At 40.5% G+C, this 18,978-nt stretch overlaps 1 protein-coding gene across 11 annotated transcripts in view; it reads left to right on the forward strand.

Moving 5' to 3' along the window:
* AIG1 (androgen induced 1) overlaps positions 1–18,770 on the forward strand; it is a 290,545-nt gene extending 271,775 nt beyond the window's left edge. For 6 of the 11 annotated variants that reach the window (XM_054558246.2, XM_054558242.2, XM_054558247.2 and 3 more), the window contains 2 exons: positions 8,395–8,558; positions 14,759–15,424. In XM_054558246.2, the coding sequence (XP_054414221.1) occupies positions 8,395–8,558; positions 14,759–14,796 (202 nt within the window). In that variant the 3' untranslated portion in view covers positions 14,797–15,424. Of the gene's footprint in view, positions 1–8,394; positions 8,559–10,173; positions 10,425–14,758; positions 15,425–17,713 lie in introns of those variants that run through there. The other 5 variants (XM_054558241.2, XM_054558240.2, XM_054558239.2 and 2 more) reach the window with 2 other exon arrangements.
* The last annotated feature ends 208 nt before the right edge of the window (positions 18,771–18,978 follow it).

Here is an 18,978-nt window from a genome sequence, read left to right on the forward strand (position 1 = left end):
AAAGGATGATATAGCGACCTCACTGCACTCCTCAAGGGCTCCAGTGACCACCCCAACTCATGACAGAATAGGATGAAATTTGGCCATGTAGCAAAAAGAGCTACTGAGCTTGACAATGTCATTTTTTCAACTGACTATATATCATTTATATCCAGTCAACATCCAAAGTAGATTCGAATGTTGTACATACCACTTGGAATCTGAAAATGCTTTCCCTTCCACTTTATTGGTGGCAAACCAGTTTTCTAATAATTCTCTATGAAGACCCTGTGCTAATAGATGCTGTGTATCTTTGAAGCACTTGTCCCTTGGCTTTACAACATCACACTTTTCTATTTTGCTTCCCTGTTACTAGCCCATCTTTCTTGATCTCCTTTTTAGGCTCATCCTGCTTGACCTTGTCCCTTAAATCTTAACCTTTTCCAAGGTCCTCTCATGGGCCCACTTCCTTCAGACCCTGTACTCTTCCTGGGTCTCAGTCTGTCCTGATAGTTTCAACCACAATCTTTTTTTGCCAATGAACTTGATACCTGTATTGCCTGATCGGTCCTTTCTTCAAAGTCCAAATCCATAGAACTGACTGCCTTCAGAACATCTCCACTTGGATATTTTACAGGTACCTCAAACTCAACATGTCCAGACTGAACTCATCATCCCTTCAAACAGGCTCCCTTACAGCATTCCCTTTCTCAGGAAATGGCAGCTGTTTCCACCCTGCTAATCAAGCCAGAAATCTGTGATTAATCCTTAACTCATCTCAGTTTCCTCATTGCCTAAATCTAATCAATCACCACGTTGTCTTAACTCTATTTGTTAAATCAGTGCCTGTCAAATTTCTTTTACAGGCATACACACATAACTGAAATAGAAGTTTCACAAAATTATTCTTATCATCATTATATGCAAGACCCTGTAATATTTTCTCTTCTGTTCGCATCTGTTACTGTTTTAAAATGCTAGTAACAGTGAGTTACTGACAAATGTTTAACAACCAGCTAGGTCTTCTGGAGGCAAGGGAGGGAATACCTGATGTGTAGCATTTGCCCATATCCTTGGTGTGAATATTCCCACCATGGCTGAATTCAAGCTACTGACCAACCAGCTTGCAAACCACCTAAAGATTTAACAACCAGCTCTCATGACAATCTCCAGCATGCCACACTCATGACTCAACAGTTTGATAGACACTGGTCTAAGTGTTCTTAAATCTTTCAGCTAATTTTCATTGCCAATGCTATTGTTCCTCTCCTAGCCGCTACCATTTCTGATACAGTTGGTTCAGCTCAATCTGATCTATTTCAGATTTATTTCATATTTTCAGAGACTTTCTATTTGCACACTAGGATGGAGTCTACAATTCTTACCATGGCTTAAAAATCAGCCCATGGTTTGGCACCTGCCTGCTCCTTCTGCCCTCTCTTCCTTGATCACAACAAAAGTGTTCCCTTCTTGAACTTCTGGGAGCGTTCTCTTGTTCTCGGTTCTTTAGACATGCCTTTTTTTGGCTAGAAAGTTCTTTCCTCTCATCTTTACTCAATGAATTCTTACTTATCCTTTCTATCACAGTTTAAATGCTACTTCATTCATTCATTCTTCTAGTGTGTGACAGGCATTCTGATAAGTGCTGAGGATCCAAGGAGAGGTAAAAATAAACACAGTCCCTCACCCCACAGAACTTACACTGTAGAGGGGGAGAAACATATTATTTAAATAAAGATATTCGAATTTAAGTATGAATAAAAGAGCTTTAAAAATGAACGAGAGCCCTAGTTCTATAAGAACTTATAAAAATCTATCCTAATCTGATGGATCAGGGGAGACTTTCCCTGAGTAACTGACAATTGATCAATTGTACCAGTTGAGCTCATATAGAAAGGATACATATAACCTAATTATTCTAAGTGGTGGCTAACTAACAGTATGGGCAGGAAGAAGAATATGTGAAAACCCACATTGCAGGAGGGAACATGACAAGATCAAGGAACCAAATGAAAGCCAGTGTGACAGGAATGCAAAAAGGAACAGGAGCAAGACACGGGATGGGGCCAAAGAGACAGAAGCCACTCTATGAAGAGCACTCTAGACTTTGTTGAAACTTTGGGTCTCTAACAAAAAACCAGTGGGAGGCCTTTGACATGTTGAAAGCAGGGATTTGGTGTGTTCATACTTCTGGTTTGGAAAGATCCCTCTGGCAGCAGTGAGGATGACATGGAAGGGGGAAAAAATAGATGTAGAGACAAATTAGAAACTATCACAGTCCTCTAGACAGAAATGCTTCTAACACAAATTAAGATGCTGGTGATGCACATGGGAAAAATCAACATATGAGAGAGATGTAAGGGGTAACCTTGATAAGACAAGATAAATGGATTGAACGATTGCTACGCTCTTCCTTTCCATCTTGGGCCTGGCAGAATGGTTCTCACAAAGAAGGGTGGTGAGACAGAAAGGGCCATTCTGCCGTCAACAAGGCAGTGACCTCGTGATGATACACCATCAACATTCACAAGCGCGTCCATGGAGTGGGCTTCAAGAAGTCTGCCCCTCGGGCACTCAAAGAGATCTGGAAACTTGCCACGAAGGAGATGGGAACTCCAGATGTGCGCATTGATACCAGGCCCAACAAAACTGTCTGGGCCAAAGGAATAAGGAATGTCCCATACTGTATCCATGTGTGGTTGTCCAGAAAATATTCTGAGGATGAAGATTCACCAAATAAGCTCTATACTTCAGTTACCTATGTACCTGTTACCACTTTCAAAAATCTGCAGACAGTCAATGCGGATGAGAACTAACTGCTGATTGTCAAATACATCAAATAAAGTTATAAAATTGTAAAAAAAAAAAAAAAGAATGGATTAACTAAATGCGATGAAAGAGAGGGAAGTATCAAAGATGACTTGCAATGTTTGAGTTACAAAACTGAATGAATGATAGTACTATTTGCAGAAATAAGAAATACTGGAGGTTTGGGGAAAGAACATGATTTTGTCTTTAGATATATTGAGTTTGAGGTATCTTTAAGATGGGCAAAATGAGATGTCTTAAGAACAGTTTGATAAACTGCCTAGAATAGAGGAGAGAACTGGGTTAGGATATAGGTTTGTAAAATACCTGTGTATAAGTAGTGAACATGATGCCATAGCCATGAATGAACTCATCAACTGAGAATGCATAAGAGAAAACAGTTTGGAAACCAAGATTTAAGCAAATCCAAAAATTAGTGGTAGGGTAGTGAAGGGTGCACTGACAAAGGGAAAAGGAACAGCCAAGTGGTAGGAGGAAAACCGGGAGAAACTGATGTCAAAGAAGCCAGTATCTTTTGATCGAAGAGCAAGAAGAGATGCCAGACTGCTGTGGGTGAAAGTGAGTACAATGTACAGATATGGCGTCAGTGAATCTGGACCACTTATCGGAGAAGTTTGCTTTTGAAGAGGAGAGACATGAGTAGTACTTGTGAAATATTTGGAAACTTTTGGTTGTGCTTTAATGAAAGGCATCTGAACATATTCATCAGCTATGAAAAACATTGGTTTGAAAGAAAGTTAAATACACGAGAGAAAAAAAGACTAAAGGCAAGTTTAAAAAAAGTTGGGGAATAATCCCCGTGTACCCATGGCACACCTACACTTACCCTTTCTTAATTCTGACTACACTTGTAATTGTTAATTATCTGTATTTCTCATTACACTGTACTCCATGAGGACAGGAATTAGCTCTGCCTCATTTACTTTTTTTCATCGGTGCATTATAGATGTACACAGTTTCAAGGTACATGTGTAATTTAATTCATTCATATAAGCCATTTCCTTTTATCATTTGTGAGTAACAAAGCACTCAGGAGGCATGAATAAATGTTATTTTTTTAATTGTACATAAACGCGAATGCAATCGGAGGTACATTTAATAAAACAGACAATCCAAAAATCTTATTATACTAATATGTGCATATATATGTATGCACACATATCATGGTTATTGATTTCTTAAGCTAAAATTAAAATTGGTACCATGACCATAAGCATACGTTATTTGATCACTAAGACAAGAAGACCTTAGAAGGAGAGAAATTAAAAGTCATCCAAGAACTAAGCACTCTCCAGATAGATGGGCAAGGCCATGAGTCATCTTTGTGCAGAGAATTGAGCCCTGATAAAAATCAAGGAAACAAATGGTGAAAGCACAACTTGTTAAGACAAGTGGATGCATCATTCACACTGATCCAGGTGAAACCCCAAATAACAGGATTTCTTTATCTGAGATGGTTTGATGACCTACCAAGTTAAGAAAACCAAACCAAACCAAACAAGAAACGCTCAATTCCATTTTGGAGACAATATTGAATGCCTCGTTTAGGGAAGCAAGTCCATGCAGCAAAAAAGAAATCAGATGTGCACTTCTTTCCCAGCTTTGCCAGTTTTATGATAAGTTCTTTAGTCTGATCTCAGTTTCTTTATCTGTTTAAAGAGAATAAGCATACCTAATAGGGAGGTTGTACAAAGTAAAGGAGATTGCATCTCATGTTTATAGGCACCACACTCAGAAGAGCTGTCTGCTTCTCTGCCTCGTAGGTTGCAAACCTGAGAATTTCACATCACATTGGCAGCTCTGACATAGTCTCATTTATACCCTATAAGCTCTGATTCATACAATAGTACAATGAGAATGCCATGCTATATCTAGAATTGCTGAGAAGACTAGATGACATTGTGTGCTGAAGGAACTTTGTGAAATACAAAGAACTACTTAAACAAGTAGTCAGCAGATGACAGCCGGTGTGCCAAATCCAGCCCACCACCTGGATTTTTGTTTGTTTGTTTGTTTGTTTTATGACTCAAAAGCTAAGAATGGTTTTCACATTTTTAAATAGTTGAAAAAAATCAAAAGATGAATATTTCATGATGTGAAAATTACATCAAATTCAAATTTCAGTGTCTATAAATAAAGTTTTATTGGAACACATCCACACTCGTTTACATATTGTCTATGGCTGCTTTTGCACTACAATGGTGGAGTTGAGTAGTTGTGATCAAGACCATATGGGAATATTTACTATCTGGTTCTTTACAGAAAAGGTTTCCCTACTCCTGACTTAAATTAAATATAGTGACAGAAAGCGTAAGGATTTTAGGGATTTTTTTGAGATTTAAAAAAATTCGTAAGTTATTGGTGAAGTGTCTGCCATATAGTAATGGCTCAATAAACAGATGTTGCTGTTTATATTCCTTCATTAGATTATTAATTCAACAAATAGTTATTGAGTGCATACTCTGCCAGATACTGCTCCAAGAACCACAGAATACAGCAATGAACATAATTGGACAAAATTCCTTTGCTCATTGAATAGACAATAAACAGACAAATAAAAATAAGTAAAGTATATTATATGGCTGGGAGAAAAAATAAAGGGAGAGAGAATAGAGAGTTTGAGGGTAGAGGTTGCAATTTTTAGATACAGTGGCCAGGGAAGACATCACTGGAAAGGTGACACTTGAGTGAAAACCCGAAGGACACAAGGGAGCCCAAGGGGGTGCTGTGGGGGTGGTGAGGAGTATTGTTCCGGGCAGGGGAAAAATACAAAAACCCAGAGACAGAGAGAGTTTAGAGTGCTTGAGGAACACCGAGGAGTTGATGGACTGGAGTGGCTGGGAACGATGGGGAGAATAACAGGAAATTAAATCAGAAAACTGCTGGGTAGGGCCTTGAAGAACCATCTAGGGACTCTGGCTTTTACTCTGAGTAGGAGAGGAAGCAAGTTTTGAGCAGAATAGTGGCATGGCCTGACTCACATTTAATCCAGATCCATCCGGCTGCTCCAGTGCAAACACCCTGTAGCATAGACTGATTAAAATTTTATAAGTTGATTTGCAACATCAATTACAGCTTAATGGTATTAAATTGGGGGAATATTGCGTATTCTCTCCATGGAAATTAATAAACCACTTGATGGGTACACAGCACCTTCCTTACGTTATTTAAGACAATGTCAGAATGATGAAACTGCTTCTAATTTATAGACAAACAATATGATATCTCAGAATCCCACAGGGTAGTTCTAACCGTTTAATTTCTGCTGATTCTCACAACTGCTTCAGCTTTTCTAACAGAATCTTTGGACTAACATGGCCTCTTTTTTTGATACAAATATTTTCGTTTGGACAGTGATTCAGGTTGACCTGGACGGACCTAGAGAATGCCTCTTTGCTGTAAGATTGCTCCTCAATCTTTCTTTCATTACGACTTCCCTCTACCAAGGAACCTTTGTAGACATGGTTTTTTTCCCTAATTTCCACCACAGGAACATTTTTTATTGTGCTAAAATATACATAACATAATATTTATCATTTTAGCTATTTGCAAGTATACTATTTAATGTCCTTAAATGTATTTACAACATTGTGTAACCATCACCAGTATCTATACCCAAAATTTTCTCATCATCCCCCACATAAACTCTGTTCCCATTAAACAATAACTCCCTGTTCTCCACTCCCCCGAGCCCCTGGTAACTGATAGATACCATGCTTTCTGTCTCTATGAAATTGCCTATTCTAGGTACCTCATATAAGTGGAATCACACACAATATGTGACCTGTGTCTGGCTTATTTTGCTTAGCATAATGTTTTCAAGGTCCATCCATGTTGTAGCTTGTATCAACATTTTACTCTTCTTTATGGCTGAGTAATATTCCATTGCATGCATATGCCACATTTGATTGTTCACCTATTCATGTGTTTCTATATACATATGTGTACATCTGTGTGTATGTATATGTGTGTGTGTGTGTATATGTGTGTGTGTATCTGTGCTTTCTACATAAAAAGTGTAAAATTGTTTCACCACCCCAACCCCAGAATGAATTTTCACCTGCAAGAGGAGTGGGGATATTACCCTCATTGATAATGCAGGTTCTCAGGTATAGATCCCCAGGTTTCCTGCCAAAAATGAGGTACATGTGTAGGTAATGTTTATTATTATTATTATTATTATTTTGACACCAAGTCTCACTTTGTCGCCCAGGCTGGAGTGCAGTAGTGTGATCTCAGCTCACTGCAACCTCTGCCTCCCAGGGTCAAGTGATGCTTGTGCCTCAGCCTCCCAAGTAGCTGGGATTACAGGCGCGCACCACCACGCCCAGCGAATTTTTGTATTTTTAATAGAGATGGTGTTTCGCCATGTTGGCCAGGCTGGTCTTGAACTCCTGAACTCCTGACCTCAGGTGACCCACCCTCCTCAGCCTCCCAAAGTGCTGAGATTACAGGTGTGAGCCACTGCACCCTGCCACTAATGTTTATATATAGATAAACTACTTAGAGTGAAGCCAAGGATAAGGAAAATGACCTCAGAGCACATAAGTATGAAAAGTCATCTTTATTCCCAATGCAATAGAGTTATCTGTATTTTATTTAGTCTTCACAATTGCCAACAGTTTATAAAGGAATGTACTCAAGATTGTTTGGAAAACAGCTGTAAGCAGTCATGTCAGGACCAAGCCAATGGAGCCGATATTCTAACTAAACTTTTGAAAGCAGTGGCAATTCATGATGCTACTATTCCCACTGAGTCAAAAATATTTCTGGAACACAAAGAGAATGATTAAGTAAGTATGTAAAATAGGAAAAAAAATGAAATCAATGTCACATCTGAAGATCAGAGGAGTGGGAAGCTGGTACCTGCTAGGGTATGCATGGTTGTGCCAGCATATGGCATGAATGTTGGTGTCTAGTTGGAAGGCCATATGGCAAGGTATCTGGCACATACTCACCTAGGTCTTATTCTCCTGTGGTTGCCCAATGCCATATTGTCTCATCCTGTAAAGAAGAGATTTAAAAGATTGTTGAACACTGTTAATAAAGTCAACCATTTCAAATACGTGACCAGATTGTTTAACAGTGTTAATAAAGTCAACCATTTCAAATACCCTTCAAATATCATCAAAGACAAGGAGAGACTGAGAAACTGCCACAGTATGAGACTGTGGAGATGTGAAGACTGAAGACCACATGGGGTCCTGGATTGGATCCTGGAACAGAGAAAGGACATTCACAGGAATACTGGGAAATTCTGAATAAAGCCTATAATTTAGTACTGTCATATCAATGTTAATTTTTTAATTTTAGTTAATTGTCCCAGGACTATACAAGATGTTAACATGAGGGGAAGCTGAGTGTGTTGTGCTTCTTCTGTGAGTCTAAAATTATTTCAGAATAAAAAGTAAAAGAAAATAAACAACAACCAAGTTTCCAGTAGCTCCTGAGTATCAGAAGCGAACTTGAGACTGGCAAATGCTGAAGCATGGGGAGAGTGAGGGAGTATATATTTGCATCATAGCAGCTTTGATGCCTGCCATAAGAGTGACTCCTGTCCTAGTCTCCTTTCCAATTCTTTTGCAGGGTGTGCTGGGTGCATCATGTAACTGGCATGTGGGTGTACCCTTTCCTGGAACACATTGGCCCAGGAGCCAGAATCATCTTCTTTGGGTCTACAACCATCCTAATGAACTTCCTGTACCTGCTGGGAGAAGTTCTGAACAGCTATATCTGGGATACACAGAAAAGTAAGTATTGTCTGAGGGAACATAAAACAAGAGAATTACTGCCGGCAACAGTCTATGCAGAGACTGAGGGAAAATTCCACTGTAGCCTCTTCTTTTAGCCTTCACATAGGATCTCCTATAAAGAGCTCCATTTTTAAAACTACAATATGAGTTTAAGAGCTGCTGACAGTTACCTGAAAGGTTTACTAGTCACTTGGTCTTATTAGCTAGTAAAACGTCCAAATCTAAAGAGGAAAGAGGCATGTCTATAAAATTTTATAGGGAAAAATGTAGTGTTAGCAAAAAATATATATTAGGGAAATTTGTCCTCATTAACAACACAATGCTGCCTTAGTTAGCTAAAGGGACCTCAAATTAAATAGATACATTATTAAATGTAACCAGTCTTCTTTAAAGTCACCCAGATCTCCACTTTCTATGTGAGTGCAGTCACCTGGGAGAGGTCTCACTACCATTCTGCTAGAGCTCTATCTAAGCAGTGTGCGATGCTCCGGCCACCTTGACTCACCAGTGGCTGTCATATGGAAAGTCTGATAGTGGCAAAGAGCTACACGCAGTAAAAGATAATACTTCGTGGCTGGAAAAACTCTTTTAACCTGCGATTTGATTTCTCTTTTGTTTCCATTTACGGTAGATCCTCCATCTTGGCAAGGCACGTAATCTTATCCAAGCTGTGCAAAACCTGTCCAAAGTGTATGTAAAATAACATAAAAATTGAAAGGTGGAAAAAGTGCCAGAACAGACATGTAGTGATTGAGTCCTGCATGAAAATACATCCAAAGGCAAGATGGTTTGGAGATTTTAGGAAGCCCTGGCTCTTTCCTCTGACACAATCACAGCATTCTAGACATCCCCAGTAAATGGACTCTGTGACACAGACATTGAGCACCCTGCTTTGTGCCAGAAACCCTACCAGGAGCTCAATCGAATCAGACAAATAAAGCACAGTGAGTGCATGGTTACTGTGCGTGGTTAATGAATCAGACTTTTGTGTGTGTGGGTCCTCTAAGATTGTATGTGTCAGGGTATTAGCCAATGTTAAATGGCGCAGAGGAATTTGAGGGTTTCTTTTCTCATCAGCTTTTGATTTTAATCAATGTTCTATTAGAAAAAGTACCAACATTTTTAATTCTGTTCAGGTGTTCAGGCCACAGCTTGGGGAACCAGACACTAATCTTTTAATAATATTCCACCTGTTCAATGGAAATAATGATCTTTCTCCATTAATTTACAGAAGTATTTAGTTACTTGACAAAAATATTTTGAGAACAAAATATAAACCTTTCTCAGCTTCTTGAGAGAAAGGCTGTATTTAAACTTAAACGAATGTGTCCAATATATGTTATTCAGGAAGTACTTAAGTACCTGCTTACACTTGACTTGATTGACTTGACAGTCATCTGGCCACAGTTCTACTACTTCTATGAGAGGATGACCTGAAAACCACTAGAGAGAAATATCCACTCTACATTAATAGAATACTGCTTTTTAGCAGCTTTGAATGAGGAGTTAAAAATGAATAATGAAATTAAGGTTTTTTGAATGATTTGTTTAATTTATGCCATTCTCTTAAGTAACATAAGGATTGACTAACTTTTTTAAAAATTCATTTTAGATATGAAAATTAAGTTTATGTACCTAGGACCATCTAGTTAGTTCCACAGAGACAGATGTTTTGTGCCAAGTAAGTATCGTCCTCATTTACAAGAGGGGTCACAAACTGATGGCTTCCCCCAACTTCTGCCTAACAAGTTCTGTTAGGCCTACATCGTGGAATTTTTGTTTTTGAATCAGTATTTTTAAATTGGGTGATTTCGGCTGGGCACAGTGGCTCATGCCTGTAATCCTGGCACTTTGGGAGACTGAGGCAGGTGGATCACGAGGTCAAGAGATCGAGACCATCCTGGCCAACATGGTGAAATCCCATCTCTACTAAAAATACAAAAATTAGCCAGGCATGGTGGCGTGTGCCTGTAGTCCCAGCTACTTGGGAGGCTGAGGCAGGAGAATTGCTTGAACCCAGGAGGCAGAGGTTGCAGTGAGCTGAGATTGTGCCACTGCACCCCAGCCTGGCAACAGAGCAAGACTCCGTCTCAAAAAAAAAAAAAAAAGGGAGATTTCACATAAAGGCCAGATTTTCAGCTTCTTAGGAAATATTTTAAGATCTGGAAACACAGAGCCCACTGTTCTCTTCTGGTGACAATGGTTTAGAATAGAGTATCAGTTATCCCTTGGCCAGGCACAGTGGCTTACACCTGTAATCCCAGAACTTTGGGAGGCTAAGGTGGGCGGATCACTTGAGGCCAGGAGTTCAAGACCAGTCTGGCCAACATTGCGAAACTCCATCTCTACTAAACATACAAAAATGAGCCGGGCATACACGCCTGTAATCTCAGCTACTTGGGAGGCTAAGGCATGAGAATCGCTTCAACCTAGAGGCAGAGGTTGCAGTGAGCCAAGATCATGCCACCACACTCCATCCTGAGCCACAGAGAGAAACTGTCTCAAAAAAAAAAAAAAAAAAAAACAGAAAAGAAAAAAGAATTGAGTATCAGTTATCCGCTTTAGATGACTAACTTTCCCTCGTTCTCACCTGGCCACTTTACTCAGTCACATTAGCTGCCTGATTCTGTTAGCTGTTGAGTCAAAAACTACTCACTAAAAGCAATGTGTTAGGATGAATTGAGGACATGGGAGTACAGTACTACAATCCTGATTATTTCACATCAGTTACTGTACAATCCCCCAAGAAGAAGGAAGATTGCATTGGAGCCACCCTCCTTTTTCCATAATGGTTTTTAATAGCTCAACTCTGTCTACTTGGGTAACTTATGTTAGCTACAACTTCAAGATAAAAATCACATTATTGCAGAATCTTACTGCTGAAAGAGAGATTGGAAATCATCGAAACCAACCCTTTCCTTTTACCAAAAGTAACTGAGGCCCCAAAATCTTAAGTGACCCTCCAGAATAGGTGATGGCAGAGCCAGTGCCTTCTAACTGATGTTCAGTCCAGTCTCCAAATTTCCCCTTTGTATAAGGATACCAGTTGTATTTGATTAGGGCCCACCCTGATAACCTCATTTGTAAATACTTTATCTCCAAGTAAAGTCACATTCTGACTTTAAAACCACATCCTGGGGGTTAGGATTTCAACATATGAATTTGGAAGCGGGGGACACAGTTCAGCTCATAATACTTCACTCTCTCCCCACCAGAATACATGTCCTTCACCCAATGAAAATATTCCATCCCAACAACCCCAAACGTCTTTCAGACATCAACTCTCAAGTCCAAAATCTCATCTTAAATATCATAAAATTGGGTATGCGTAAGACTCAGGGTATGAGTCATCCTGAAGCAAAATTGTTCTCTAGCTGTGTGTGAACCTGGGAAACCAGACAAAAAGTTATCTGCTTCCAAAACAGAATAGTGGGACAGGCATAGAATATACATTCCCATTCTGTAAGGGAGAAGTTGCAGGGGAAAAAAAAAGAATCATGGTTCCCAAGCAAGTCTGAAGCTAGCGGGGGAAATTCCGTTCCATTTTAAGGCTTGAAAATAATCCTCTTTGGCTAGATGCTCTGTCCTCAGGGCTCACAGGGGAGGGGATGCATAGCCCTGCCTTCCAGGCGCAGGGTCACGGGAGCCCCACCCCCACAGCCCTGGGCAATAGTTCCACCCTCTACAACCAAGGAGGAGCCAGTCACTGAACCATCTTTGAAGCCATTGGTCCTTCATTTCATCCTGTCTCTGTCCCTTTCAGTCCATGCTGTCAATGTTTCTGCTGGTATAAAATTCTCAAAAACCTTATTGGCCTCCCATGAAAGTCACGGGGTTCCAAGCAGTCAGACAAGAGGGCACTCCGCGGATCTTTTTCAGATAACCATCTCTCTATTTCTGGCATCTACTGTGGAGGCTGATTGGATCCGTGAGTCACGTACCTAATTTCGTTAGCACATGGCTGTCCAGCCACACCCTTGGCATTCTCTCCCAATCTGAGGTACTGAGGGTTAAGCACTTCGATGTAGCAGTTTGGCGGGGTGAGGGGGAGACACAATTCACAGCTGAAATATTTCTTTACTTAAGCTAAGACTTTATCCCAATTTTGGTATATCTGACCAGTCTTATTAAAGCTACATTTTGTAAGACCAGAAATGAGTCTTTTCAAAACCAAAAGGTTGGTGTGAGGACAGAGAAAGTAGGCAAGCGGGGAGACAGGAGAGGTCTATGTGCGCAGAAACCTGCACCTCTTCTCCTCCAGCTACCCGTGCAGGTCATTTCCGCCCAGGCCCATCCAGGTCTAGCGATGTCCCAGCACTGCCTCCTGGTGGAGCCCTCCACCGGCCTGCAGGAAGGGCATGTGACTGACTCCCTCAGGGCCCAGCAGTCTTGTCCCCTCTGGTCCCAAAAGTATATCCTGCCTCCGCTTTGCGATAGGTTTCTTCCTGCCCTTTGCGTGGAAATTTTATCTCTGGTTCTTGCAAACATTATTTACAGCTGTCTAATTTTTTCTCTGTACCTCACAGCTGCCAAACTAAAGTAGGTGGGAAGCCATTTTCCCTCTCGGTCAATGAATACCACCCCCCACCCCCGTTCTCCACCCGCGCTTTTGAAGATTCCAGCACTGCTGCCAAGTCAACCCATCTGCAGGAGAACGCTTTGGAAAAAACAGACTTTAAAAAGAAAAGCAAACTGCTCTTAGCCCCTGATAGCTTCTCCACAGGAGAGGGAATATGGACAGAGCTGAGGTTCAAGACACATGTGCTGTTTGAGCTGAATCTGTGCTGTTTTCTTCTTTCCGTGGTTACCCAACAACGAAGGCGTGTTGTACCTTCTTGCCTTCAAACCTGTTCCTCCTCCCGTCAGATGTCCTTACTCCTCAATTTGAAGTTTTCCTTCATAGGATTTCTGAGAAGGACTTTGGAAAAAGTGCTCCAGATCTCTGCCAGTTCCTTAGCCATGAAAACCAAACATAAAAGACCATCTGGGGACATTCGTTAAGAGCACGTTACCCACATTCCACCACCACTACTCTGACAGCACAAAACATATACCAGGAGCTGGGGTTATGTGGTGGGGGAGTCCTTCCTATTGTAAGCCCTAACATTATGACCCTCTGGGGTTAAATTTTATAATTTTCATATTGTGGAGTCCCATATTTTGTTCTACTGCTTTCCACTAGTCCAGGCTTCTGAGGTCTTCTCTGTGTTCATTGCTTATTAATTTTATTCAACAAAGATTAATTGAGCTCCTGCAATGAGACACACACACTATGTTAGGTGCTGGGGAACAAAATAGGGAAGGGCCTTACCCTCAGAAAGCTTGCAATTTATGAAAGAATACTAACAAAACCTTCAAAGTGGTATTTTAAGTTATTTTGTTTCATTTTTACTATTGAAACAAAGAAACTGAGAATTTGGTATGATTCAAAAAATGTTTAGGTACAAGAAAAAGAAAAAAGAAAGAAGCACTTGCCAGATTTAACTATAATTCCTAAAAATGATGAACATTTTCATCTTCAGGAACATGAAACATCATTGACTATTCTCTACAGACAATAGGCAAAGGGTCTTACTGGTCCAGTACATACAAGTCCTTCAGGAAGAAAAACATGATTCTACCAGGATTGGGTTGAATAGAGAGAGAATTGCAGTTTAAGATTCATGAGTATGGAAATAAACAGTTCTTGTGGCTAATAAACTCTCTATGAACTTTAAAAAGAAAACAAGAAAAAAAAAAGCATGGCTTTTTAAAATCCAAAGTCCTTGCCTTAAGAAGGGACAGGACTAAAGTAAAAATAAATGAAGTCTGTTTGAAACTCATGAGTTGCACACCTCATGTTGCCAGAAGCTGGTTTAAAAAGCAATCTAGCTGGGATTTCCATGCAAACTCAGCAAGTCATGAATCAACTTGCAGCCTTGTCTCCCAGAGGCCATAGGAGCTGGGTGTGTCCCAGAGATGCTGTGTCCTGATTCTGTGGAAAGGGTGGGGAAGAGAGGTCACTGAGGATGTTTCTGGAGAAAGTTGTGCGTGGCTTTCCTTCTTAGGTAGGAGGGAAAGGGGGGTGTGTCAGGAGGGTGAATGGGAGAAGTGAGGGCAGATGAGTGGATGTGTGACTAGTGTTAGCAAACCAGATTAAACGAACTGCTCATAGTTTAATCTGATGCTCAAATAAAACACTTTGCCTGTATTTCTAGGTATGGAAGAAGAGAAAGAAAAGCCTAAATTGGAATGAGATCCAAGTCTAAACGCAAGAGCTAGATTGAGCTGCCATTGAAGACTCCTTCCCCTCGGGCATTGACAGTGGGGGAGAAAAGGCTTCAAAGGAACTTGGTGGCATCAGCACCCCCCTCCCCCAATGAGGACACCTTTTATATATAAATATGTATAAACATAGAATACAGTTGTTTCCAAAAGAACTCACCCTCACTGTGTGTTAAATAATTCTTCCCAAAGTCATTATTGATAATAACATTTTTTCCTTTTCTAGTTTTAAAACCAAAATTGGACCTTGGATTTTTATTTTGGCAATTGTAACTCCATCTAATCAAGAAAGAATAAAAGTTTATTGCACTTCTTTTTGAGAACTATGTTAAAGTCAAAGGGGCAGATATAGAGTAAGGCTTTTGTGTATTTAGTCCTAAAGGTGGCTATAATCATGAACCTAGGCCATCATGGGGACCTGAGAGGGAAGGGGACAGATGTTTCTCATTGCATAATGTCACAGTTGCCTCAAATGAGCACCATTTGTAATAATGATGTCAATTTCATGAAAAGCCTGAGTGTATTGCATCTCTTGATTTAATCATGTGAAACTTTTCCTAGATGCAAATTCTGACTAATAAAGACAAAGCCACCCTGAACCTGACTTCTGCATTTTGCATCTCAAAATCCTAACAGCATTAGTGTCTCCTTTTTATTTTTATTACCTGTTGAAAATGGGTTTACTGAACCTGGTTCTTTCCTATAATTTTTGGATTTTAAAAAATGTGAATCTTTTTGATAACTCCAAAACAAATTTTTTTTTCTTTTTTTCCAGATGGAGTCTCGCTCTGTCGCCCAGGCTGGAGTACAGTGGCGCGATCTCGGCTCACGGCAAGCTCCGCTTCCCGAGTTCACACCATTCTCCTGCCTCCTCAGCCTCCCAAGTAGCTGGGACTACAGGCGCCCGCCACACGCCCGGCTTATTTTTTGTATTTTTAGTAGAGACAGGATTTCACTTTGTTAGCCAGGATGGTCTCGATCTCCTGACCTCGTGGTCCACACACCTCAGCCTTCCAAAGTGCTGGGATTACAGGCATGAACCACCACGCCCAGCCACAAAATTGTTTTAAAAAAACTATTTTACAAAGTCTTTGACCGTAATTATTTTTAAGATGAAAAATATGTTATATAAATTATAAAATGCTACTTAACACAGATATAAGTATTGATTGCCCAATGTTGAGAGAGATCAACAAATTATATAAAACCATTCACTCCAAAATTATAATTAAATTTTAAAATTAAAAATGAAAAACATTAAACTTTTTAATTTGAAAAAAATTAAACTCAAAAAATTTAATTTAAAATTACAGTTACATTTAAATGTAATTAAATGCTAAAAATCTCTCTTCCTTCCTTCTATCTCTCTTTCTTTCTCTTTCTCCCACACACATTCACTCTATATGCCCCCCATTTCTGAAAGCAAAATTGATAGAAATATAGAATGCATCTAGCAGCATTACCATATTAGTTTCCTAACTCATGGAGCTGAGACTTTTAAGTAGGAAAAGTCTCAGAAAATCCACCAAAACAGAAATCCACCAAAACAGAAAAGCACAGCAATACCACACCCTTGGAATGACTGCTGCAATTAGTACAGGATCAAAGACTTGAAGGATCCAGAGTTGGTTTCCATCACAACTACATGTATCTTACCTGTCTGACCTCTATTATGGGCTACATTGTGGCACTGTGTCCCCCTAAAATTTATATGTTGAACCCCTAACCCCTAGTGCCTTAGAATATGACTGTTTTTGGAGACAGGGCCTTTAAGGAGGGGATTAAGTTAAAATGAGGCCATTAAAATGGGCCCTAATCCAATCTGAGTAGTGTCTTTGTAAAGAGGGGGAATTTGGACACACAAAGGGACACCAGGAAAGTACATATACAGAGGAAAGACCATGTGAGGGCATGGGAAAAAGTGGCCAACTGCAAGCCAAGGAGAGAGGACTCAGAGGAACCAAACCTGCTGACACCTTGATCTTGGACTTGCAGCCACCAGAACTTTGAGAAAATAAATTAATATTGTTTAAGCCACCAGTCAGTGGACTGACATTTTGCTATGTCAGTAACAGCAAATTAATACGAACTGTGTACAAAAGATGGATGAATTTTGGAGGATGATCAATTATTGTAAGTTTCCTTAGGCGGTGGCTCCACTGATGGCAGTGTTTCCAGAACTCTTTTTGCTGGAGTAAAACAATACAATCCCTGGGATATCGAATGAAGGTACTAAATTTTTTTTTTTTTTTTTTGAGACGGAGTTTCACTCTTGTTTCCCAGGCTGGAGTGCAATGGCACCATCTCAGCTCGCTGCAATCTCCACCTCCCTGGTTCTAACGATTCTCCTGCCTCAGCCTCCCCAGTAGCTGGGATTGCAGGCATGCAGCACCAAGCCCTGCTAATTTTGTATTTTCATAGAGATGGGGTTTCTCCATGTTGGTCAGGCTGGTCTCAAACTCCCGACCTTAGGTGATCCACCCGCCTTGGCCTCTCAAAGTACTGGGATTACAGGCTTGAGCCACCGTGCCCGTCCTAAAATTTTCTTTTAGCAGGAAAATGGGGTGGCGAGGCTGGGCGCAGAGAGGCTGGGGCTGCGGCTCAGTGTGGGCTCCGCTGGTGGGCAGCGGCAGCTGCGAGGAGCTCACTGCGATTCTAGCCCCTCTGCAGCTGCTCAGACTCAGGTTTAACTTCTTTATTCAGGAAAAGTGTGGATTCAGAAAAGAACCCAGTAAGGTTGGACCTCGAAGATCAGACACGGCAACAAGTGGTGAAGCATACAAGAGAAGTGCTTTGATTCTTCTGGTGGAAGAAACAGTCTTTTATCTTTCTCCCTATCCTATAAGGACCCTCATAAAACCTTTATTTTTTTACTGTTGGGTTTACAGGCTGTGCATTTGGATCAGCTGCTATTTGGCAATACGAATCACTGAAATCCAGGGTCCAGAGTTATTTTGATGGCATAAAAGCTGATTGGTTGGATAGCATAAGACCACACAAAGAAGGAGACTTCAGAAAGGAGATTAACAAGCGGTGGAATAACCTAAGTGATGGCCAGCGGACTCAGGTATCATAGCTGCAAACGTCCTTGTATTCTGTTTGTGGAGAGTACCTTCTCTGCAGTGGACAGTGATCAGATATTTCACATCTAATCCAGCCTCAAAGGTCCGTTGTTCTCCTATGTTGCTGTCAACATTCAATCATTTCTCCTTATTTCACATGGCAGCAAATACGTATGTTTTGTGGAGCTTCTCCTTCAGTATAGTGAACATTCTGGGTCAAGAGCAGTTCATGGCAGTGTACCTATCTGCAGGTGTTATTTCCAATTTTGTCAGTTATGTGTGTAAAGTTGCCACAGGAAGATATGGACCATCACTTGGTGCATCTCGCGCCATCATGATGATCCTCGCAGCTGTCCGCACTAAGATCCCAGAAGGGAGGCTTGCCATTATTTTCTTCCAATGTTCACATTCACAGCAGGAAATGCCCTAAAATCCATTAATGCCACAGATATGGCAGGAATGATCCTGGGATGGAAATGTTTTGATTATGCAGCACATCTTTGGGGAGCTCTCTTTGGAATATGATATGTTACTTACAGTCATGAACTGATTTGGAAGAACAGGGAGCCTGTAGTGAAAATCTGGCATGAAATGAGGACTAATGCCCCCCCCAAAAAAAAGAGGTGGCTCTAAGTAAAACTGGGATTGCACAGTACCGGTTCATCTGTCTTGTGCCGCCTGAGAGCCCCAGGAGACATCGGCCCTAGAGTGATCATGGCTATGTTCCCGCCTGGAAGACGCCGGCATCTGGCCTCCCACTGTTTTCAGCTGTGTCCCCGGGTCCGTGTCTTTTCAGAAAGTGAAAATGACATAGTTGTGAAATAAAGGTTTACATCTAGTTTGTAAAAAATAAAAAAATAAAAAAATTTCTTTTACCTTGCAAGGATAGCAGAATGCCCTCACTACATTTTCTCAAGGCTATTTCTTTGTGTGTGTGTGTGTGTGTGTGTGTGTGCGTGTGTTATAAATATTTTTAATTTAACTTTTATTTTAAGTTCAGAAATACATGTACAGGTTTGTTATATAGGTAAACTTGTGTTATGGGGGCTTGTTCTACGGATTATTTTGTCACCCAGGTATTAAGACTAGTA

The sequence above is a fragment of the Pongo abelii genome, chromosome 5 (assembly GCF_028885655.2).
Source record: "Pongo abelii isolate AG06213 chromosome 5, NHGRI_mPonAbe1-v2.0_pri, whole genome shotgun sequence".
Classification (NCBI taxonomy): domain Eukaryota; kingdom Metazoa; phylum Chordata; class Mammalia; order Primates; family Hominidae; genus Pongo; species Pongo abelii.